General features: G+C 37.9%; 6 protein-coding genes across 6 annotated transcripts; 3 read left to right on the top strand and 3 right to left on the bottom strand.

Moving 5' to 3' along the window:
* Positions 1-350: 350 nt before the first annotated feature.
* On the top strand, positions 351-2,628 carry LOC113749712 (RNA-binding protein 7). The gene is made up of 4 exons (XM_027293539.1): positions 351-528; positions 1,164-1,375; positions 1,833-1,995; positions 2,099-2,628. Exons 1-4 carry the CDS (start codon positions 492-494, stop codon positions 2,317-2,319), a joined length of 633 nt encoding a protein of 210 aa, XP_027149340.1. The 5' UTR covers positions 351-491; the 3' UTR covers positions 2,320-2,628.
* Positions 2,629-5,673: 3,045 nt separating this feature from the next.
* Positions 5,674-10,259, top strand: LOC113750717 (pentatricopeptide repeat-containing protein At2g35030, mitochondrial-like). The gene is made up of 5 exons (XM_027294664.1): positions 5,674-7,960; positions 8,428-8,489; positions 9,688-9,750; positions 9,910-10,090; positions 10,206-10,259. Exons 1-5 carry the CDS (start codon positions 5,708-5,710, stop codon positions 10,257-10,259), a joined length of 2,613 nt encoding a protein of 870 aa, XP_027150465.1. The 5' UTR covers positions 5,674-5,707.
* A 649-nt stretch (positions 10,260-10,908) lies between these two features.
* On the bottom strand, positions 10,909-11,937 carry LOC113750716 (probable carboxylesterase 18). Its single transcript, XM_027294663.1, has one exon. The coding sequence runs from the start codon at positions 11,935-11,937 to the stop codon at positions 10,909-10,911; it is 1,029 nt and encodes a 342-aa protein (XP_027150464.1).
* A 676-nt stretch (positions 11,938-12,613) lies between these two features.
* Positions 12,614-13,430, bottom strand: LOC113750122 (protein TAP1-like). The gene is made up of 2 exons (XM_027294062.1): positions 13,039-13,430; positions 12,614-12,912 (listed from the first exon to the last, which is right to left on the bottom strand). The coding sequence occupies exons 1-2, from the start codon at positions 13,355-13,357 to the stop codon at positions 12,845-12,847; spliced, it is 387 nt and encodes a 128-aa protein (XP_027149863.1). The 5' UTR covers positions 13,358-13,430; the 3' UTR covers positions 12,614-12,844.
* Positions 13,431-14,200: 770 nt separating this feature from the next.
* On the top strand, positions 14,201-19,729 carry LOC113749118 (eukaryotic translation initiation factor 3 subunit I-like). The gene is made up of 8 exons (XM_027292779.1): positions 14,201-14,583; positions 15,207-15,422; positions 16,151-16,278; positions 16,494-16,613; positions 16,755-16,844; positions 18,695-18,781; positions 18,894-18,973; positions 19,284-19,729. Exons 1-8 carry the CDS (start codon positions 14,400-14,402, stop codon positions 19,357-19,359), a joined length of 981 nt encoding a protein of 326 aa, XP_027148580.1. The 5' UTR covers positions 14,201-14,399; the 3' UTR covers positions 19,360-19,729.
* Positions 19,730-20,400: 671 nt separating this feature from the next.
* LOC113749648 (endoglucanase 9) lies at positions 20,401-23,177 on the bottom strand. Its single transcript, XM_027293469.1, has 5 exons — positions 22,876-23,177; positions 21,672-22,175; positions 21,432-21,581; positions 21,207-21,318; positions 20,401-21,115 (listed from the first exon to the last, which is right to left on the bottom strand). The coding sequence occupies exons 1-5, from the start codon at positions 23,089-23,091 to the stop codon at positions 20,619-20,621; spliced, it is 1,479 nt and encodes a 492-aa protein (XP_027149270.1). The 5' UTR covers positions 23,092-23,177; the 3' UTR covers positions 20,401-20,618.
* Between the last annotated feature and the right edge of the window lie 1,721 nt (positions 23,178-24,898).

The following is a 24,898-nucleotide window of genomic DNA, read 5'->3' as shown; positions in this document are numbered from 1 at the left end:
TACTATAAGAAAATGAACTCGAATAGGCATCGATCATGATCAACGACTAAACATGTTTAGGAATTGATCCAAAACTAATGAGTGAGTTTCATTTAAACATATAATAATATCCCACATCATAAAATTTCTCATATCATCTGCCCTCGGGGGGAAAAAGGAAATAAGAGAAGCAATAAAGAAAAAGAGGTGTTTTTTTCTTTTTCTTTTTTTTTTGTTGGAGGGTAAAAGAAAAGGAGAGTGTTAGCAGTGTTTTGTCTGGAAACGAGACAGGCTTTGAGAGTCGGTTTCGAATCTTAGAGGAAAAAAAAAAATCGCTTTTAGCACTGCCTTAGCCCTCGGGTAAAGAACCAAAAGTCGGCGTCGCGATAAACCCCATAAATATAATAGTAATCCGAAAGGATCTCGAAAATAAACGTGGTACCTACCGTCCTCAAAAGAATTAGGGTTCTGGCAACTTGCTCTAACATCGTCCAGAAATCAATTAATCGCTCATGGCGGCTGAGAATCCCAATTGCACGGTTTACGTCGGTAAGCTTCTTTTCTTCTGGTTCTGCGGATGCCTTTTCTGTTTTTCTTCTTTTTCCCTGAACGTCACAGAATTCTATTTTAGCGTGTTGAGTAATGGTGGATTAAGTAATTCTGTTTCTTTTTGCCCTAGGTTAACATGAAAGGTTTTTTGGTTTTCTACTCCTTCCTGCTTATCCATAGGTTTACGGCTTTTTTGCCTTTCCTTTCCCCGACTTGCGATTTGTCGTGTCGTGGGCTTCTCATTTGACATTCTGATTAAGCTGATTTTGGGGCAAAAGTATGATTGTTGATTTTTTTTTTCCTTTTTGGCTATTACGTCTCGTGTTGGAATTTGCTAGGGTTTCAGCCTTTTCAATATAGCCATAAATTATAATGAGGATGTTTTATGGTGCTTAAAAATTTATCTATTGCGTTATGAGGTGTAAAATTTATTGTCGCCGAAAATCAGCCAGTGTTTGTTGTTAAGAATTAAAAGAATAGACATCATTGTATTTGGGTTCTGGTTAAATAGAACTCGTAAGTAATCGGACAATGGAAATACACGGTGATTTAGGTTATCTTGACAGACCGCATTTGTCATGGTAGGTTACTCAAATTTGGATGTATCTAATGCCTTTTGGTTATGCCTGTTGCAGGCAATCTAGATGAGAGGGTAAGTGATAGGGTACTGTATGACATCCTGATTCAAGCTGGTCGGGTGGTGGACTTGTACATTCCTCGGGATAAAGAAACTGAGAAGCCGAAAGGTTTTGCATTTGCACAATATGAAACAGAAGAGGTAGCAGACTATGCTGTCAAGCTTTTTTCTGGCCTTGTAACCCTTTACAAAAGAACATTGAAATTTGCGGTATGTCTTTGTTCTTTGTGATTCATCTTGTAAGTTTTACTTTATACACTATATTACTCCATCTTTTTTTGTTTTTTTTCCCCAAGTTTGGGTCTTATGTTTGACTCAATTTGCTGTATCATGTGGTAACTTTTTGCTACATTTGTACTGCTATTCGTGCTCTCTCTCTCTCTCTCTCGTTTTTGTTTTGTTTTGTTTTAACTCTTCAACATTGGCCTCCAAGTCAGCCTGCGACTGGTTTCTCTGTGGGACTCCATGAGACGGTTAAATTTGTTGCTCCTCCTGAGGAGGGGTTTGTGGAGCTTCCGCTTACATCTTCTCTTGAAGAGGCAACAACTGAATTAGCTTATGGACCCTTACACAACTGGTGTAGGCTGACATTTGTAAATTGTGTTGAGGAGGCATGATTTTTCCAGCTTGCATAGAAAGTATAGTAATATTTGGACATTGAAAACAGATTTCTGGGCAAGACAGGCCCTCAATGAACTTGCCTATGGTAAGTTCCTCTCACAAACCGAGGCCTCACCCTGTAGCGTATAACGAAACGGGCGTTTCTCCAAATTCCATGAGGTTATCGACATCATGCAGGTTTCAAGATCACCAAGTAAACTATTCACAAGGTGATGCATACTTTCAAGACATCATTGCGTTTAGAAACCCTTGCATTTAATATTTACAACTTCTTCTGTTTTTGTGTTTAACAAAATTTGCTTTCTTATTCAGTGCGTGTCACTCCTGGTGTGTCTGTAAACCAGCCAAATGGGTATAGATCCAATTATGACAACAATGATTATGAGCATTCTAATGGATATAGATCACATTATGACAGCAACAATTATGATTACAGTCGAAGAGTGTTTGGGGCAGCATTGGATAATATTAATCGCTCTAGGTTGGGCCGATATGATACACGTGATTCTACCAGTTATTATGCCTCGTATTGATTTATAAGTTAGGTGGATACCAACTATAACTTTTCAGGTATGAAGCAACGTTGCAGATGTGATAATTCGGGTAGCAAAGTAGAAGGTTGTATATGTATAGCTCATGTTTATGGTTTTAGCATTTGTGTGTATCTGCATCTATGGTGTTTGTGTTTTAGCTTTTGCACTTATGAAACCTGAATTTCTTGGAACTTTATGTTGTTGTAGCAACGAGGTCATTTCTATGTTTGTAATCTGAAATTAGAGATCCTAGTAGTGATAATCAGTTGTAATCATTCAATGGATGACTTATTCTCTTCTGTTTTATTCTTTTTTATTTCTGAACCATAATTTGTTGTTATCCTGTATGATAGCTTAACATATATGGCATGGTTTTTTTTTTTTTTTAAAGTCTGATTGTATTACTCTGGAGATATGCCCTTTAGATTTGGAAAAGATTTTTCCTCTCACTTAGTGATTCTCCTTGATGGAGCAACTTTTATGGAACAAGCACGCACAAATTCCTTTTCAATTGTAAAGCTGGGGGTGAGTGTCAGGTACCATATGGCGTACCTGATAATTCCATTCTCCCAAGAACTTGTGATCAGTTGCATTAACTGGAAATCCAAGGTACTATTTTTTGGCTGAATCACTCCAGAAATTAATTTATTACATTCAAGTATGGGAAAAGAGCAGAGTTGAGCAGACAAGCATTATTCCTATCATGTACAGTTAGATTGTTCAGTATGCATTTGTTCATGTGTGCAACATGTCGAGATCAGTTGGTTTATTAGGATTCTGCTTCTTGGTAACTGCTTTACGTTTTCATTCTGATTTGGTCTTGGGAATCTGTGATATCTATCTCGATGTTTGATTGTGTAGCTGCGTGCTGTATCATCATTTGTAAAGAGCCAATCGTGAATATTCTTAGCGTGTGGGGTGTTCTTTAATTTCTTGATTAGTTTCACTCTGGAAGCTCATAGCATAAGAAGCTTCATTGCTTTTGGTTGTTTTGGAGCTTGTACAATTACCAATCTGTTTGTTTTGGCAAATGGGAAAGATTTTTGGAACTTTTTAATTGTACTTTATTTTTATATGCTCGCAGTCAAATCTTGGTTTGGCTTCGGTAGAGCAGGATTTGATTGTCTACTCCTTGCAAGAGGCCTGTATTTGTCATGAAAATAGTCGAGGTTTACTCTTGTACTGGGCATAGCGAATAACAACTGATAATTTAAAGCATAGAGTTGCAATATGTTTTCCCATTTCTCACTCCATTCCTTGCGCTTTTGCTCTTGCCCAACCCCGTGCCCCTTCCTGCGACCTTTTTTTCATGTTGTGGAGTCAGACGAATGGAGGAGCAACTTTTGTGTCATATAGACAGGAAAAGAAGGGGAGAAATGGCAATAAGATGATGTCCATGGTTCTCGTTGCAGAGAAAATTACAGAAATAATTTGCTCGTGCTCTTAAAAATCATGTGTTTGCTAATGTTGCTCAGCAGTGGATTAGTGGTCTAATGCAATCGTAGCTAGTTGGTTCCACCAGGCTTTCTTAAATTCCCGAGGTCAGTGTTTTGATATTCCAGGGTCTGAATTCTGATGCAGGCAACAATGGTTAAAAAGAATAGGACGCGTGTTCTTTTTGTTTATGGTGTGCCCGCCAAGTTGTCAGGCTCGCTTGATTTGGTCAATTTGCATCGTTGATGACTTTCACCCAGAATCCCACAAAAAAGAGAGTGTCGTCTTCTGCGAGGTTCATGCAAATTTGAAAATCCTCTAATGGCCTCCAAGAAGGGTTACTGAAAAGCATTCCGCAACAGCAATGCCAATACAATTTGAGACTCTCTGGATGTTACAAATTAAGATGGGATGATATGAAATTGGGAAAATATTGACGCGTCAGTATGGCGTAAAAACTGAGAACTCATAACTACGAAGAGAAAATTTTCATCCTTTCTAGTTAATGAACGCGAGTAATAATTGTCAACTGAAGAACTGGACGTGGACTTGATCATCATCAGTGACTTCCGTAACCTTTTTATCAGCAGCTTCGACACTTTCATCTTCAATGGTACAGTCCCCTGTATCCCTAAACCACAAATCTTCATTGAATGCTGTTTCACAGTTGACCTCTCGGCCACCAAATCACCAAAATTCTTTCGTGGGAGCCTGCAGGCACGCTCTGGTGAGAAGTTTATCATCTCAATTTGTTTTGGAATCTTTTGTATCTGTTTATAATTAATCATTTTTACATATTCATTGTGCAATGGTTAACCATACATGAGTCAACCATGCGCGTGTATCAAGATTTATATATCATGATTCGGACCATGCAAAATCAATTTTTATGCCATGACTGGACCGATAACATATCGCTTGTACAAACTAAACAAACACTCGCTATTTTTAAAAAAAAAAAAAAAAATTCTAGTGGGAAGGTATGAGATTTAAGAAATGGAAATGAGAAAGAAAGATCAGAATCTCTAATTATTCTAACCTCAATTCTATTTTAAAGAAATAGCTTCTTTTTTTTTTTTTTTTTGGAGGGGGGCGCTCACAGGAAAAATGTTTTAATATGCTAACATAATACAATTAAGCACATGTTTACTATCTTTATTTCTAAGTGAGAACTAAACGGGTGGTTATTACTAATGCTCAATTCAAAAATAAAATAAAATAGTAAAAAAATAAAGGGTGATGCCTAATATTCAGGTAGGGTAAAATTTGATACTCGTCCGATGATTAATTCGATTAGACGACCGATGGGTAATCCGTCAGGATTTGATATTGATGAGGTGTATTCGATGGATAATCCAATAGAGTTTGGTAAGAGAACTCTAAAATCCTGAAACTCGACGTAAATACACACACATATAGTAGCAATCTTTTTATGCATTGATATTTAGTGATCTTTTTACACTAATAATTTTGAATGTGTATAATAATTTTTTTTTTCACACTAACACCTTTGGATGTATATCACAGGTGTATGATAGACATTTTCATGTAGATTACTCTCATGTAGGTTATATGACCCTACCAAAGTTTAAAATTCAATTTAATGTGTGGATTAAACATTATGTATGTACTAATTTTAGTTTGATAATGGTTAATTACCTTTTTCTCAATCATTCAAATTGGCAGGTAGAAGATAGCCAATAAATAATCCAAACTCGGGAGTGAGAGAGTTTGGTAATGAAAGTTAAAAATCTGTAAAGTTACCCGATGTGATTGGTTAAAAAATTTAGATGCATGGGTTAGAGTTTGACGAGGAATTTTTAAGGACATGCGATCCCAGGCTTCAACTGAGCAATTCCGCACAAAAGCACAAATGATGCAATAGCAGTGTCTCTCAAGAAACAACAGAGTATCTCTAAGCCTGATGATCTTTTTTACGCTTGATTGAGCTGATATGATGAAAGCAAGGCTGCATTCTGTAGCAGGTCATCTGAATAGAAGAGGTCAACAGGATGTCTTTCAGCTGAATTTAAAGATAACCCAGCTAGCCAAAAGAGGTGACATTGATGAGGCCTTCAGAGTATTCAACGCAATAGCACATCCCAACGCTGTCACTTACAACTCGATGATCTCCGCCTATGCTAAGAATGGAAGAATCAGTGAGGCTTGTGCTCTATTCAATCGAATGCCATTTCAGAACTTGATTTCTTGGAACACAATGATGAGCGGTTACTTGTATAATGACTATTTTAAAGAAGCAGCTGACTTATTTGATAAAATGCGTCGAAGGGACTCTTTTACTTACAGTCTCATGATTACTTGTTATGCACGTAGCGGTTTCGTAGAAAAAGCAAGGCGAATATTTGATTCGATGCCCGATAAGAGTTGTGCAGCGTGTTGGAATGCACTGGTTACAGGGTATGTCAAGAATGGGATGCTCAGCGATGGTAGGAAATTGTTCAATGAAATGCCAGTGAGGAACTTGGTTTCGTGGAATACAATGCTCTCGGGATATACCCGTAGCGGGCAAATGCGTTTGGCTGCTAAGTTTTTCGAAGAGATGGAAGAAAAGGATTGGATTTCGTGGAATTTGGTATTAGAAGGGTACACGCAAGCTGGTGATCTGAATGCTGCTAGGGAGTTTTTTGAAAGGATTCCCAATCCAAGTGTTGTTTCTTGGGCCACAATGTTGAGTGGCTTTGCAAGGCATGGCCACCTTTCAGAGGCAGAGGGATTCTTTAACAACATGACGGAGAGAAATGTTGTTGCTTGGAATGTGATGTTGGCTGCATACATTCAAAATTGCAAGGTTGACAAGGCAGTAGAGTTATTTAATGAGATGCCAGAGAAGGATGCTATATCATGGACTACCATCATCAGTGGTCATGTCCGAATTGGTCAGCTTGAAGAAGCAAAGAAATTGTTGGATAGAATGCCTTATGAAAATGTAGGGTCACAAACAGCCATGATACTTGGCTTTATTCAGAACAATAGGATGGATGATGCCAGTCAAATTTTTGATCGCATGAGGAAACGTGACACTGTCTGTTGGAACACGATGATCGCGGGATATGCTCAACATGGAAGAATGGATGAAGCTTTCGATCTATTTCAAAATATGGCCCCAAAGAAAATAGATACTTGGAACACCATGATTGCGGGCTATGCTCAAGTAGGAAAAATGGAGAGAGCACTTGAGTTGTTTGAGCAAATTGAGGAAAAGAATGTAGTTTCTTGGAATTCCATAATTTCAGGTTATGCACAAAATGGGTTATACATGGATGCACTGAAGAGTATTTTGCTCATGATTCGTGATGGGAAGAAGCCTGATCAATCCACTTTTGCTTCTGGCCTAAGGGTCTGTGCGAGTCTTGCAGCTGAGCAATTTGGGCAGCAACTTCATCACATTGTGGTGAAAAATGGTTATATGAAAGATATGGTTGTCAGTAATGCTCTAATTACAATGTATGCCAAGTGTGGAAGTATCTTGAGTGCCAGAGATGTATTCAGTGATGTTGATAACCTTGACGTGGTATCCTGGAATTCTTTGATAGCAGGCTATGCTCTGAATGGATATGGGATAGAGGCATTCAAACTTTTCCAAGAAATGGAAGGATATGCTGTCATTCCTGATCAAGTTACTTTTGTTGGGGTTCTTTCTGCATGTAATCATGCAGGCTTAGTTTCTGCAGGTCTAACCTTGTTCAATTGCATGACGCAGAAGTATGGCATTGAACCTTTGGCTGAACATTATACTTGCATGGTCGATATGCTTGGCAGAGCAGGAAGGTTAGAGGAAGCCTTTGAGTTAGTCAGGAAAATGAAGGTCCAAGCCACTGCAGGAATATGGGGTGCTCTTCTTGGGGCTTGTCGCTTGCATAAAAATGTGATGCTTGCTGATTTTGCTGCTAGGAAGCTTTTTGAAATTGAACCTCATAAAACATCAAGTCTAGTGCTTCTCTCAAATATTTATGCTCAGTCAGGGAGGTGGGATGAGGTCGACAGAGTTAGAAATTTCTTGAATCAGAATGGCATTGAAAAGGAGCCGGGATGCAGCTGGATTGAGGATCAACGCCAGATATTGGTTTTTCAATCTGATGATTATTCATGGCCAAAAACAGCAGAAATATATAGGGCATTACAGATTTTAACAACACAGATTATGGAGCTTTCCTGTTTAAATGGTATTGAGTGTGCTCTTCTTGATGTTGGATGATTTATTTCATCACATGCATCAAATAAAGTTTTAGCGGTACTTCAAAATGCCCTTCTGCAAATTCACTTGTTCAGGTTCTTTTTGGTACTCGTTGAGAATTACCTTGGCTTTGTATGCATGAAGATGATATTGGTACTTGCTTAGGTATTGTTCTAATAATCTTGTACTTACTATTTGGAAGATATTTGGTGCTAACATGCAATACTGGGGATGTTATATTGCATGAAACTCTTGAATGCTACTGCTTAAACTTCAACTGCAGAAAAAGCAGTAGGCTTCAGAAAATAGCTGACAGCCCCCACCTCCTTGCCACTTCCTCGTTTTCTTCTCCTGAAATCCTCTTTTCATGTAGTTAAGTATTTTCAGAATTTATGTTTGTTTCCCTTTATTTAAAAAAAAATTGTTTCCCTTTTGCGTTCATTGTCTGTTAAAATTTCTTGCTGATTTTAATTGTGTAGATAGAACTGCCAGATGGATTTAATAATGGAGCAAAGCTTCTGGTGAATTTAGATCTGAATATGTTTCTTGTTAAATAGATGTACATATTAAATGAGATGAAGCAGTTCAGAGAAGCTTAGGTTACTTTCAAATTTTAAAATTTAACTACGCAGTGACCCATTTCATGTCTCATGAATGTAGATCCTACATGTGAGTAGAGTTGTATGGTACCATCTGAGGATGATCCTGTCATGAGCTAATTCAGAAGTTTGGCACACAGGAAATTTAACATCTGTAAGTGCTGTAAATTCCACGTTTACTTGCACTTTTTCCATCTCCATATACGGTTTAACTGCTTTTAGTTTCGAAAACTCATACTATCATAAACCCAACTATGAAAATGATGCTAAAATAGAACAAGCTCCCAATAAGCTACGAATACTACAATAGGTTACCTGTTTACATCACATAATTGATATTCTATTTACATCTGAAGACAAATTAGGAAAGAAGCGTACATTTGATTTCTTATTTGTATTACATTTTCTTGATACAGGACACATATTCAACACGAATTATTATTCTGATAGAGCAAGTCACAAACTCTAAATTGACAAGCGACTATGAGGCTATCAAAATCAACCTGCCTCTAGATCTCGACCCCATATGCACGAACAGACAAATATAAGACACGTGAAGCAAAAGATAAGAGTGTGTAGAACATGGTGAATGTCAGATTAAATGTAAGACATGTGAAGGTCCTAAAAGTTTGTTTCTCAGGGTTTGGTAAAGCTCTATATCTTTAAAGGACTTTGCAATACGAAGTTCTTCATGTTCATTTTGTATTATAATAGTATTATTGTTTGAAACTTTCCTTTTGGGAAATTATGCAGGAGAAAGCTGCACTAAATACCTGTTTAGAGAGCCTCTTAATACAAGAATATTGTAATCTTTCAGGTACCAAAAACTCTTTGATTAGTAGTTACGCTTTTGGGTCACTTCATATTGACTTAACAATTCAGCATAATTATGAAATATGAACTCTTTTGTTCAGTCTTGACAGAAATGTCAACTTCTAAATGTGTATGTCTGGATAGTAATTCAACTACCTGATGTAAATGAATGCATTTATTAAGAATGACTTGTGGTAGTTCTATGTATGATATTTATCTTAGTTAAAAGCTGCTCCACTTTGAGTTTGATTACCTTCTGTAGTATTACTAATACTATTGACTTCTTCTGCATGTCCAGAATTTTTTTTAATGCAAATTTATTGACAGATGTTTACATAAGGAAGTAAGATATCATTCTGATGAAATGGGAGGGAAGACTAGTGTGAGAAGGTTGTTCTTTGACCTTCTTAACACTGTAGTATTAACTGTGTATACATAGTATTTGATCTTCACAACGTTATGGTTTTCCCATAGTTTTCATTTTAGTACAAGAAACTCGATGATTCTACAATGTCAACAAAAATTGGTGTGCACACTTTCTTATTGCAGTTCTGGTGAATTAATGTTGGCAATAGGTCAGATTTTGTTGTTTGAGTTTTTCAATGACTACCTTACTGAGACTCAGCAGAAATTTGATGACCTGAGTATGGTGTTTATTATCAACTGGTATTGCAGTTCAATATGTATATCTCTTTTGGCTCTTGGCTCTGATCATCGCACCCCAGATCATGTAAATTAGTGCCAGTAATTGAGTTGCAATTAGTTTTTCTTATCTTTTCCTGAATGCTTCTCAACTTCCACTTGGAACATCATTGCCAACTTGTCAATTTCCATTCTGCATTCAGTTGGAGAGCAGATCACATGATGCTATACTGTGCCAGGAGGCTTTGGATTGGTAACTGAAGTTCATCAGATATGCATCCATAGTGGTGTGCAAGATGATGCAAACTATCAAATTTAACTAGACATCCATGTGAAGAGGTGGAGACATAACACACAAAAGAGATCAAAAGAAAAACAAGCTAGATTTATGTATGTTTCTAATTGTAAGCAATGAGAATAATGTCATCATCAATATAGTTTTTGTAGTTAGGCATCGTTCAAGAATGTGGATGTTTGAATGCTGGCAGTGAGAAGCATTCTAGTCTGGCCTACTACATTAACAACTTCATATTTCTTAAAAATCTGAGTTTTACCTGGCATATATCTGAGTTTTACCTGGCATATATAACATTTAAAACATTATACTTTTGAAATTTCTTTTGCATCATTGATTAGGATGATTTGAAGCAAATTATAATGATCAAGAGATATATGAATCTTCGTTATTGTTGGACTTCTCTATTGGCACTGGCTAACCAAAATTACTGAGACTGTTTTAATCACGTACACAAATGTGTTTATACTTCATAAAGAACGAAAAGTGTTGATAACAGCATAACAGAGATATAAAATGTTCTGCATGTAGTTCTCTGAGCATGATATATTGTTGTAATTTCTGGGTACTGAAAATTTGTGTATCTTACTCATCAATGCAAAGTTTGCTACTTAGCTTATTTCTTGCTTGGTTGAAAATTTAGATTTCTCCTGAATAAACTGTCTCACTTCCTTAACAAATAGTGCAGACTCAGGCAGCTCTGGAAAGTTATAGAAACCATGAATACCATTAGGATATTCAACCAACCAAACGTCCTTTCCACACCTCCTCAACCCCTCACAATACCTTTTCTGCCAATCCTGCAATGGATCAAACCCTGCAACAAATACCAGCGAGCTTGGAAAATCCTCCGGCACTGTGGCTGCTGCTTTAAAATTTGGTCCATCTCTGAAAACATTGGCTGCTTTATGGTTTCTATCAGCACCTTCGGGCAAGAAATTCCTCCACATCCTGTCTATGCTCTCGATATTGAGGAAAGGCACTCTTGTGAGCCTCAGTTCTGATGCAGTGCGCTCTTCTCCACCAAAAAGTGGTTGCATGGCTAGCAGCCCAGCAATCTTTATTTTCTTAAACTGGTGAGAGTCTTTGCAGGCCCTGTGTGTTACATGGTGGGCTATGTTTCCTCCAGCACTGTCTCCGGCTATGAAGCATTTGCTCAGGTCAGTTTTGGAGGGCAAAACAGCATAATTTTGTGCTTCTATATACTTAAGGGTGTCGAAACCATCATCATAGGCACAAGGGAATCGGTGTTCTGGGGCAAGGCGATAGTTAACAGATACAATGGTTGCGGGTATCTGAGCTGCTAGGTTGCAACAGAGAGCATCAAAGCTCCTGGAGTCCGGACCAAAATATGTGAATCCACCTCCATGGAAATAGACAATGAGTGGCAATGTTTCAGCTGAGGATTTGGTGTCTGGGACGAAGAGGCGGAACCAGAGGTTGCGAGAGGGGTCGACGGAGATGTCAGAGGAGGAGACAGGTACGTCATTGAAGACTTTGGTAGTGGGAGCTATGACTTTTTGGTCGAGGAGGCTGAAGAGACGGCAGTTGATGGTGCCATCAGAGCGGACACATACTTTTGCAGCAAAAGTGCCGATGGAGATTTGGAGTCTCGTCTTAAAGGGGAGAGGCGGTTCCATTGCTGTGACCTATATAAGCCTCAATTTGGTAGTATGTTTGTGAGACTCAGATGCGGTTGTCGCTGCTTTTATGGCTTCATGGTGAACGTTATTTGCTAAGCAGACTAGCAATGAAGAAGCCAACAGAAAGAACATAAACCAGGTACCACATCTCCAACTATTAATTCCTGCCGGACATCAGATGCCAACCTAAATTACTAAAAGTTGAATCATTGGAATGGAAACAATAATGGAAGAAAAGAACGAGATGTTTTTGTTGCATCTGGATGGACAGTGCGGCAGCAAATAATTGAAAAGAATCCAACTCTTGTTGTTTACTTATTTGACCTCGGAGCTCTAGTAGTAATTCCAACTTGAAAAATGACATTGCATGTATGTTTTGACGTGCATGTCTCGTATACTTTTGAAGAATCCGTCCGTCGTTTGTTTCCTTTTCTCTGCTTTTGCGTGAATCTTTGATTGTGCTGTGCTAAGTGATTAATAAAACTAGTCCAAGAGCTTCCCACTAAGGAGATATACAGATTCCTTGTTTATACAGCAACACGAGTTCAAGCAATGGCTCACATTTTTAAATTTGTAGTTCCATCCTTTCAGGTGGTTTTACCCGGAAAAACATAACCAGAAGAAAGGGGGAAAAAAAACGAAGATTATGATCAGGCAGAAGCTGAGACATATTAATTTATGGAGTTCTCAGAACTTCTGTAGCAATATTTTAGAGAGAGAAGTGCCGATCGAAATAAAGAAACTGATGTCACACCAACTGAATTGGCTCTTATTCATCACATAAATGGATCGTCTTGGGAACATATAAAGGGAATATATATATATATCTTATGAACTGATTGAGTTCCAGCTCTTCCATCAATAATGAGTGATGCGTCTGTAGGGTACTTTGAAACACTCGTAATCAAGAATTTGCGGGCTTGCAGACATGGTTTTTGCAGTCTAATGCACAGGCTTCTTCCTTGGCTTCGTCTGCAAATTAAGATTGAAAAGCAATGTTGCATTGCAGTATCCATTAATTATATATATGTATGTTACAGATTGCGGAGGTGATCAGAGTTTGAACGGGGAATTAATTAATTAAAGATCCCTACGTACCATCGTGGAATTTGGAGCATTTCTCGAACATGCATCCAAGGTTGCAATAATGGTGGCCAGCTGGGGGTGGTGGTGGTGGCTGCTGCTTCTGGCCGCCGGCAGCAAAAGATGGAGAGAGAGAACCACAGTGCTTTTCGCAATACTTGAAGCACCTCAAAGGACTGATACCACTGTGTTTGCAACCCTCCAAGCAACCTTCTAAGCAGCCTCCTTTTTCTATATGTGCTTCGGCTCCGCTCATCATCATCAAGCAGCCCCATAACAACAAAGCCATCATCATCACCATCACAGTTACTGCATGTTTTCCGGTTCCCTCCATGATTTTCTTTTTCTTGGTCTTGGTACGTAATCCTGGAGTAGTGTATGATTTCTGACCTTTGTTGGAATTGGCATGGCACATGTATATATATACATATACAGCTAGAGCAAATTTGTGTGTAGGTGAATTTTTGCTGTTCAACTTAACATCATTCACACTAGACGGGTTCCAAGTCTTTCACAAATTTTGCATTCATTACTTACTCATCTCTATCGAATGATTTGACCTGTCTTGCACTTGCACCTGCTTCGCATCTTGCATCATTTAGTCGTCAATGAATCAAAGATTATGACTAAATAATCTTAATTAGGTAACTACTTCCAACTAATAATGCTGTATTTTTTACAAATTATCTTTGGGTTTCGTCTGTACTTTTTAGTCTATCTTGAAAAACAAAACAAAAATAATTTGGCTCTCTCTTTTCTTTTTTTTTTTTAATCCTAAAAAATTGTTCATACAAAAACACTTTATCTCTAATGGGATTAATCTTTCCTGCACTGACAGTGTAAACACTATCAGCGTTGGATCAATAACAACTATGAAAAATTTGAATTTGAAATTTAACTTTTATACACATGTCATGAATCTAACGGTAATAATGTATATACTGTCAGTGTATATAAGATTTACTCTAATTGATGTATCAAGCATTAAAGAATAACAGATGTGCACTATTATTACAGGCCCAGGCCAGCAACAAACAATATACTGATAGGCCCTACTTTTATAATTGGGCTACGGCCCGTTCCGCCTTCCTAAAGGCTAAAACAGTAATACCAGTAGTAGTAGTACAAACGAATCGGGTCAAGTCGGTTCATAGTAGGTCCAAGTCTCTTTCTGTTTCCAGAACCAACTAGGGTTTTTGTTCTTCTTTTTCTTTCCTTTGTTATTCTATCATTCGCCATTAGAGATATCCGATTAAACCACAGTTTTGTCGTTCACCAAATCACAATCATAATCTAGTAAGTTTTGCCGTATACCTTTTCTGGGGATTAGATTTTGTAAAGATTAAAAAAAAAAAAAAAAACTCAATCAGGGAAAGATGAGGCCGATACTGATGAAAGGCCATGAGAGGCCCCTGACATTTTTGAAGTACAACAGAGACGGCGATCTTCTATTCTCTTGCGCCAAGGATCATACTCCAACCGTCTGGTTCGCCGACAATGGCGAACGCCTCGGCACTTATCGTGGCCACAACGGAGCCGTCTGGTGTTGCGATGTCTCCAGTGAGTCCCCCACCCCTCCCGACCAGCTCCCATCGCCACATTTTGTTATCATATCGTGTTCTCTCTAGTTTAATTATGAATTTTGTTTAGGTTTATAGTGTCATTGAAATCATTTAACCTTTTTTTTTTGTTTTCACTTTTACTTATAATTCAATTCTCAGCTGAATATCGGTGTGCTGATGCTGGTGTTGTTTTTGTTTCCCCATGAAACATATAGGTAGAGAATTTTAAAGTCCCTTGTCTCCCCTGGTCGAAATATGCGTAAAAGGAATTTTTCCAATCTTGTTATTTCTCACGCAGCTAACTAATTTGTTGAAACAAATACACGTTGTATGAATTTTCAACTATTCATATTTTTTTCAAGTAAATCAGTCTGGCTGTTCCATCTCCGTATCCTGGTATAACACACTGGTGCTGCTGCTACACTTTGTATTTTCTCGCTCGCGAATGCATGTAGCTACTTCGCATTAAGAGAAATTTTTGAAAGATGTGGTTTGCAATGTTCGGGGAGATTAAAACTAACATTAACATGTTAAGATATACAGTTTTGTGTCGCGAGTTAGTGTAAATATGGGTCTTTAATTTAGGGTAATGGTTATACTGATGTGGTATTTTTGGTTTAGGGGATTCGTCTTTGCTGTTAACTGGAAGTGCGGATCAGACAGCAAAACTTTGGAATGTTAAAACAGGGACTCAGCTGTACACTTTCAACTTCGACTCGCCAACTAGGTCTGTTGATTTTGGAGTTGGTGATAAACTTGCTGTCATAACAACTGACCCCTTTATGGGATTGCCTTCTGCAATTCAAGTCAAACGAATTGCCAGAGATCCTGCTGACCGTGAGTTGATGTGTTCTTTTGTTGTTACTTGCAAATGATGATCTTATGCTTGTACTTTTTTTATTTGGAATCTTATCTGGGTTCTGTACTTATATTCTGGTTTGAACATGTCTGTTCTGTTTTTCAATCTGAAGGGATGACTTAATCACCATTTCTATGATGCTATGTGTACCAGAAAGAAAAGAGCAGGAAAACAATTTAATTGTTTACACATTGACTAATTTTGGACTGTAAAGAATTGTATCGTTCTTTAATCCGGATTCTGTGTTATCTCCAATTTCTTTCTTCCATCACATTATTTATTTTGCTTGTAGATGTGTTGATTTACTGGATTGTAATGGGTTTTATGTTATTCGGACTCTTCACTTTGTCCCGCCATACCTGTGTCGGACTCTTCATTTGCTCTAGATTACCCATGTCCACAGGACTCCTGTACCTGGATCCGAGAAACATAGAATGGTTTTATGCTTCATCATTATGATGTGAAGCATCAGTTTGTGCATCCATGAACCCACATGCACTGACAAATTTCCCCGAGTTTTCTTGCTGTTTTTTGTGCTCATAAAGCCAGCTGCAGCTGTTTGATGGTTTCTCTTTATTATGTTTTCCTTGTAGTAATCATGTAAAATGCCCTCACCCTCCCCCACCGGAAAAAAATTCCCTTAATTGCTCTAATTTCTTGACTAACTAGTTGTTTGCCAAAAGTTCTGACATCATTCATTTCGCAGAGTCCGGTGAATCTATTCTTGTACTCAAAGGCCCTCAGGGAAGAATTAACAGGGCTGTTTGGGGACCTTTGAACAAGACTATCATAAGTGGTGGTGAAGATTCTGTAATACGTATCTGGGATTCTGAGGTTACACTTTCTTGTTTGACTTTTCTAGCTTTTAGTCACTCTGTCACAAAGATCTTTTGTGTGCATCATTGGGTTTAGCGTAGCATATTTGTTTTACACTATTTTGCTGTTTCATGTCTCTGTTTTTTATTTAGATTCTTGTACATCATTTAGGCATGGATGGAAGTTAGTCTTCTCTTACTTTTTTTATTGTCCTTAAATTTTTTTAATATCAGACTGGGAAATTACTCAAAGAGTCTGACAAGGAGGCTGGTCACAAAAAAGGCATAACATCGCTTTCAAAATCCAATGATGTGACGCATTTCGTCAGTGGTTCTCTTGATAAGTCAGCTAAAGTATACTTCTTTGTCATCTTTGGTTTCTTTTTTCTTTTCTCTTTCTTTTGGATGATCCCCTTCTCTTCCTTTTACCTCTACCATCTGTAGTTTATTATTTCCTTTTTGTCTTATTTGTTTGTTGTTAATCTTTTTTGTTAGCTGTGGGATATGAGAACATTGACACTTCTGAAGACCTATACAACTGAACGTCCTGTGAATGCAGTTGCAATGTCCCCGCTTCTTGATCATGTATGTACTGGTGGAACATCTGTAATTGTTTTTTACATTTATTGATGCACTAAGTAAGTTTGCTTCTTGTTTGTTCTGTGGATAGAGTATTTGTAGGTATAGGTGGCAAATCAAACCCATTTAATTAAATTTACCCATACCCGCCCATGAATATATGGGTATGGGTATCTTAAGTTTTTGCATATGGGTATAAATGGGTTACTCAATAATACTTATTGGGTAACCCATCAAACTCAATTAACCCATTTAGAATTGTTTTTCCCCAAATCTCCTCTTTTCCCCCACCTATTTTTTTTTTCAGATTTTTCATTTTGTTATGATGTTAACTACTTTTGTTTCATTATTATTATTATTTGTTGGTTTTAGTTTATAATTTTATTTTCTCTTAATTTGTTAACTTACTCATTTTTTAGCATTACCAATTTATGATAAGTTTTAGCCTCTTTTTCTACCTTTCCAAAATGGAATTTTAAATTTACACATGAAAAAAATATTAGGGGTTCAAAATTTTTGGATTAAGTTTTTATGTTAATTTTTATAGTACTTAATTCAAATTTTTATATTCTTATTATTTAATTATTAAATAGTATGTAATTTTGTGACATAGAGTACGGATAGGAAAAAAATTGATAATTAGACTTATTGAACATTATAAATAAATATTTAAAACTAATGATGGGTGCAAAGAGTGGTATAAATTGATAACTTAGTTTGTCAAAATGAATTTAAATGAGTTTACAAAAAGTTAAAATAAATGGGTTATAAATGGGTAATTGGGTTACCCAATTCATTTTTTGACTTACCCATTTATACCCATCTAATTAAATGGGTTGATTCACTTATACCCATTACCCATTTTACCCAACTCAAACCCGCCCAAGTCACCCATTTTGACACCTCTATTTGTAGGTAAGATGGATCAAATAGCATTTATTGATTAACAAAATGTGCAGAAGCTCTTTATGTATATCAGCTTACTTTCGTACTTATGTGTTCTTTATTGAGTTGGTGCATCTTTTAAATGGTGTCTTGTCAACTTTTCTTGAAATTTTTGGTTGGAAATTCAGTAGCACAATTTATTAGCCATTCCTTGTGTACTTTCTGATGTTAGATCATCAGTATTGCAATTCATCCATCAAGTGTTTATTTTTAGTTTCCTTATGCTGCCAATGTGACTGATTTATGGTAATTTTTTATTATAATGATAGTAAGTAGTGTCTTGATTCTTGCATTGGAATTTGATGATGTTTGGTCATATATTTCATAGCTGATGAACTTTAAACTAGCACTTATAATCATTTTCCCTTAACTCTGTGGGTGCTGCAGTGTTTAGAGAGCAGGCAATCTAGTTTCTGTCGGCAACAATATTTAATTGGTGGGTTTTTTAGGTATAATATAATAAGTCTGGGTGTCAGTGAATTCATTTTCGGTTTTGGTTTTCCTTTCTATAACTTCTATATAATTTTGTGATGAGCAGACAAATTTTTTAATTTGAAGAACAGTATACATCCCTTGGTATCTTTAGGGTTAATCACCTCTAGCCAATTCGTTGAGGGAATGACGCTTTAGCTGTGGTCAATGTGGTTAGAGGCCAAAAACGAGATTGATTGAATGAATTTTACGGAAATTCCAAACTGCTTAACTATTTAGAGGTGTTCCATTGAGGAACCATATCATAACGTGTGCCTGCTCTGTTGGATTGGATGGGAATAACCTTAAAATTTCTGTAATGTCTAGTAGGAAATAGAGATTCTGGCATGATTATCTTCCTATTAGTTGGTCGAACTGATTTTATGATTGTCATTAATTGAATTTCTCATATTTGTGCTTTCCTGCTGTGTTGATTGCAGGTGGTACTTGGAGGTGGTCAGGATGCATCAGCTGTTACTACCACTGACCATCGTGCTGGAAAGTTCGAGGCAAAATTCTATGACAAGGTAGATAATTTTCTTGGAATGAGAGAGATGATATGCAGCTTTTAGGTCCCTCATAATAGTTGAATCTTTTATCTTGTGTTTAATTTGTATCCCTCATGGCGTGCTTGGTCAGGTTCTTCAAGAAGAGATTGGAGGTGTTAAAGGTCACTTTGGGCCAATCAACGCCTTGGCATTCAATCCTGATGGAAAAAGGTAATATCTTGCTTTGTATGGAGGTGGCGTACAATCATTTATGTTACAATTGGAATTGATTGGTGCTTGCTAAATTCTGGTATCTGGATTTCTAAAGAAAAGTAGGCATGTGCCAGAGCTTGTGAAGCGTCAAATTTTCAGTTTTTGGTTCTACAACTTGGATATACACTGTTGCATTTCTGTTCATGCTATGAAATGCTTCAGTGCTACAGTTTTTGGGTATTCAGCCTGCTTGTTCGATTACTTTGGTAAAAGCTTTGGATTACTACGGACTAATAATGCAGATCGGTGTTTGTTCTTTCTTCTGCAGTTTCGCAAGTGGAGGTGAAGATGGGTATGTGAGACTGCATCACTTTGATCCAGACTACTTCAACATCAAGATCTAGACTAGAATCGTCAAATTAAGGGATCTCCTTTCTCCAACAGCTCTTGTAGTCTAATGGCCAACAATTTTGCTTGTGGATCTTACTTAAAACGCTCTAGTCTATGGAAGCCCTGTATTCGTGATTAATCTATTTTACAACTTGAGGAAACCGTGCCTAAAAAGAAAAAGGAGAAGCTATAGAGAACTGTTTTGCGGTTTCGGAGAACTTTTTTTTTTTTGGGTCTCGAGTATAGATTATGTTCTATCTATCCTCTGTTTGTAAGAAAGAGTTGCTTGTTAGAGAAGGATTTGGTATTATTAAGTGGAGCGGGCATCACATTGTGAAATGCCAATAGATTGATAGTAAAAATTAACAAAGGAATATTTGACAATTTGATTAATTTCCCAAGTAATGTTAATAAATTCTTAGTTTTCGTAGTATAATAGTACCCTACAAACCAAATATGCCGGCCGTTGTTCAGCCTCTGGATTTTATTTTGGTCAATCGAGCAGCAAATATATATATATCGAATCCATATGAATGTAGCAGAGATTTACAGTCATTAACTTCCCGGCCGGCTTAGTGGCAAAAGATCTTTGAACTGTACTACTGGAACTTTTCAAGCTCCCACAATGATTTTATCGAAATTTGGAGAGAAGATGCAACCTAAAGCAAGTGAAGCTGCCACAAGATTAAATTTTATCGAAATTCTGAAACTAAAATCATTTACATCGCGACCCGGCTGAGCGTCAAGTTTCCCTATGCTTCTCTTCGTAAATGAATTCATTCATGAACGACGTTTCTCGTCTCTTCTCTCGTAAATTCGCGACTTTTGGTTGGAAATTGGAAGCATGCATTAGTGTGTTTGGATAGTAAATTATTTGAAATAATTTTATGAACAAATATTGTAGCACTTTCTTGATTGCAAGATGATTGAAATATGTATTAATGATACAAGTAAGATAGTACATATAAATAAAGTGGAAATACGTGTAATCCAAACACACTCTGGTTTTAGGTTTTGGTTTCATAGATTAGCTGAAAGAAGCGTTTGCGTAAGGTAGAACTCGGAAATCATTTGGTTAAAGCATTTGATATTCATATTCCACCACCTAATTTGCTAGTGGTAGCACTAGCATGATGATGCCCTGTTTTTGGACAAGCAAGCTGGCCTAGCACCGGGGAATACATATCTACAATTTTTTTTTTTGGGCTAATTCAAATCAATTTGGACTAATGGATTGATTATAGGAGTAATTAATTAGCATGACTACTCCATCTCACATGTTGAAGCTCCCGGCAAAGAATGCTAACGGTCCAACTAAAGCTGCATTAATATAGGTTGCAGGCTCCGAGTGACTGTAATCCGTCCGATCATCTGGGAAGAAATCATTCTGATTTGGGCCCCCCACGACGGCTCCAGTTAAGATGTTAGGATTCGGATTGGCGGTGTAGTAGAATGGTTGGAATCCGCCTTCACAGCCGAAGGACTGAGGATGAATTGCTTCCGAGGGCAAGGAGGAGCCTCTGTGGTGAATTCTTCTTGGATAATCTGAGCCGTATCCCACCATGTACGACATTTTCAAAGGGTTTTCGCCTAAGATATAGTCCACCTGTCTCTTTGAGAGGCTCCTCAAGGTATTTGAGGTGACTAAAAGGTTTCCACAGTTGAAGGTGTGCTTTGTGGCTGCCATGTATTTGGAATATGTGGTGAGCAAGAAGGTTATGGATGTCACGTATTGCAGGTTACTCTGGCTTAGCTTGAACATCAGCCCTCCTGCAGTTCGTTCACAAACAAGATTCATGCCATCATGCGATTTGCAGAACGAAAAGCCTGTTTAAACTTTTTGTGCCATGATCAACATTACCTGGCGTATATTGTGTGCTTGAATACGGAGAATTTGGTAAAATTCTGCACACAAAGTCTTCAGCTTGTTGCCTATAAGGCTCAAATGCCATGTCTCTGTTCAGCAAGCTTCTCTGCGATGGACAATTGATTGTTATACCTTCCATTTTAATGCATGTCCAACGAGAATTTGGATATATATTAGCAGTTTCATTTTATGTTTCGATGCGATGTTGCAAGTTTTTACCCTTGACAGCAGAACACGAGCACCGGCGTATTTGTTGTCCCAGCTAAAAATGTCTGTTCCATCATTGGCTCCCAGACTTTTGATGAAATTAAAGTAGTAAACATTGTTCGTTGCTCTGAAGAGCCAGGCTGCCCCCCATAATAACTCATCCTGTGAACAGAGGAAAAATCAGATTTAAAAATGAATGATTCATTCTGAAGGTTAGTATTCTTTGGGTGAAGAATGAAAAGAACGTAGTACCTTATAACCGGAATATGAGCAGTAAAATGGACAAACGGCAGAGCCGAGGGAGTCACTGTAAGAACCTCTGTATTGAATTGCAAACTGCATGACTTTCTGAGCAGTTCTCAGCAGCAGTCTAGAGTATGCCGGATCAACTGTTCGGAAGACCAAGGAAGCAGCAGCCAATGCAGCAGCAGTTTCTCCTGCCACGTCGGAGCCCGGATTGCTAGGTGAAACAGAGTACACGCTCCTGACAGTGTCCATGTCCTCAGGCCTCTCCCAGCACCTGTGGTCAGAGTTGGGGTCGCCAACACCAACGTAGAGCTTGCCAGGAGTAGCCAAAGCGCACTTGAGAAGATAATCGGTGGCCCAACGGATCGCAGCTCTTGCACTCTGTAGCTCAGGTCCCATTTTCTTGCCGTACTCAAGTGTGCTCCAAGAGAGCATGGTGGTCGTGAATGCCATTGGGAAGTTGAATTTCACATTGTCTCCAGCATCGTAATATCCCCCGGTTAAGTCCACCTGCATGCACATCCAAGCTCCTTTTAGACAAAATCTTTTTCCTCCTAACATGGAGGGAGGAATTTTGTATGAAAAGCAGTTGGTTGGCTTGGGGATTTCACGCTTGTCATCAGTAAGGACCAAGGAGACAATCTTTTTTTCAGAAATGCAATAATGAAAGAGCAAGTGATTTTGTGTTTGCAGATAATTGCAGACAAGATTATGGCAGAAGCAATCATGATGTCGAAGGCATACTTTTCAATAAGTGAAAGTGGAGAGTTGTTATAAATTGTCAAGGACTGATAATGGACTTTGCATATACGCATCTAACAACATGCTAGCTAGTAGCCAGGCCTGCAAGACATGAAGTTATTTTGATTTTTGCAAGACATGAAGTGATGCTTCAAAAAACAATAATAGTACGAGGTTGGACGAAGCGTGTATAGACAAGTTTGTCAATTATCAGTTTCTCGTCCTGCTCTTCTGCATAGATTTTCATTTCAAATCATTTGCAAAGTGTAGACTGCTAACTTGAAACTCTCTGACTATTGAACTGTGTACAACTGCAGACATGAAAAGCCATCATGTTGGACCGAAACCTGTAATGTTTCATTCATGTTTTCCCTCCCGTATAGCAAATGATGGCCATGAAACTAGCAGATAGGAAATAAAGCCAAAGAAGAGATAGAAATATATAGTTAAGCTAATTGGATGTACGTACACGGGCAAAAGAACCATCGGAGAGGCCTGAAGCAGACCTCCAATCAATTTGTTGGGTGCGGGGGAGCCTCCCTGACCTTTGGCCTTGAAAGAACAATAAGGACTTTGCCAAGGCATCTCTGTAGTTGGGCGTCGACCCCCCTGCTACTTCAACGACTTGCCATGAGTTCAATGTGGAAGAGAATAAGATTACAAGGCAGAGGACAGCCAGGGCCATTGCTTCTTTGCTTGCGCTTGGGGGAGGGGGAGAGGGGAGGTTTGTTTTATTTTTCAAGCGTGCAATGGCCGCTGGTATTGTAATGTAATCTTGGTCAATGCATGTTAGTTTAGAAGGAATTCAGGAGGACCCTTTATATAGGGCTTGGAAATCCAATCCAATCACCCCTCACGTAAATTTAGGCTTTACATTCATTCAATCCTTCATTTTTATTATATATATATACCTGTCAAATACCGGTTTCATTATGGTTGAACCGGATTCTTTTGCCAAAAATCAAAATTGAACAGTTGTAGTAAAACTCGATCATGGCGTTGGCTAGGAATTGAATGCAAATTTAGAAAATTGGGAAGCTATAGCTTTAAAACTACTAGTAGTAAAAGGAAAAGGGTAGAGAATGTAAGGCCAAAATTTATTGTTCCTACCATGAGCATCTCGTTTTCTTTCTTGCTCGACTCCAAATGCTGTTGGAGAAGAAAAAATTTTGAAAAGACAAATGATACTTAGCCTAACAAAAATGGTCAACAAGAAGTTGAAGCATTGAGCTTCGGACAAAGTGGGATTTGTCTCGCTGTTGCCATTTTTTTTTTTTAAATAGTATAAGTGAAAGGCGTCGAATTTAAGACTTATCATCATTTGTATTCCTTTCTTTCATTCCTTCCCTTGAGGGAAGTGTTGACTACTACGTCTCGAGAGAGCATTCATTAATACGAGCAAGTCATCACGAGAACGAAATTATATGTATTACTAATATTTCTTTCTTTTGGTCATGTTATTTCACCTTCACTTCGCTTTTCTACATATTAATACTCGAACCTTTTGTAATTTGGGACGTCTCAAAGGCAAATCGTAAACAGTAGAAGGTGTGAATAGAGTACTGATATAGGTTAGTATTCAAAAAAGATTTTGAGGCGTGTCATGAATGCAAATTATGAGACGATTTTTTCCTTTTTCTTGGTCTAAGAACAGCATCAATGACAATGATGACATATTCTTTTTGTTCAGAATTCGGATTGAGTCATTAATTTGCTCCGGGGGGAAAAAAAAAAGAAGAAGAAAACGGAAATACCGGAAGAATAACTGCCTGCCTGCCAGGCGCTTTTCTAGAGAAGCGTGTAAGTAAGTAAGTAAGAAAGGGAAGGCGCGAATGACGGTTGGTTTGGGGCCTCTCTCAGCCGCTGCCGTGGATCGCGCTACGATATCGGCTCCAAATAAAGTTGATTTTAATTGACAGTGTAATTGAGAATGGACTAAAATAGTGATTGCTTTTCTGGGACCTCATTGCTTAAAATAGTGATTGCTTTTCTGGGACCTCATTGCTTACCTTTCTTGATTATGGTACTTTCTTGGGAACACATCTTTGGTTACCTTAATTTGCAAAAAAAGAAAGAATTTTTTTTCCTTTCTCGACCAAAAAAAGCACCATTTTTTCAAAAGAGTCGAAGAACCCGCCCGTGGATTGTGCAATTACTTTATAGCGTATGCTTGGGGATGTCAAAAAAATTGAGATAAATCAAAAAGGAATCTGGAGATCAATTCAGAATTTCAAGTAACTATTTGCCATTAAATTCGAACGTGTTTTTTTTTTATTATTATCGAACGGCAACAGGTAGTCTAGTCTACTCTTACTTCTATTCTAACCTACACTAGAGGGAGGGAGAGGCTCAATGGACCCTAGCAAAAGCAATGAAAACTGAACCATCATCGAATCAAACGAGTACGTAGTGCATCTATATAGATTTAAAAGAAATTACATATAGTGACATATCGACGGAAGACAAAATTTGAATCTTGACCTTCCATCCTA

This window comes from Coffea eugenioides, chromosome 10, assembly GCF_003713205.1.
Source record: "Coffea eugenioides isolate CCC68of chromosome 10, Ceug_1.0, whole genome shotgun sequence".
Lineage (NCBI taxonomy): Eukaryota > Viridiplantae > Streptophyta > Magnoliopsida > Gentianales > Rubiaceae > Coffea > Coffea eugenioides.
This window is presented reverse-complemented; position numbering and strand designations above follow the sequence as displayed.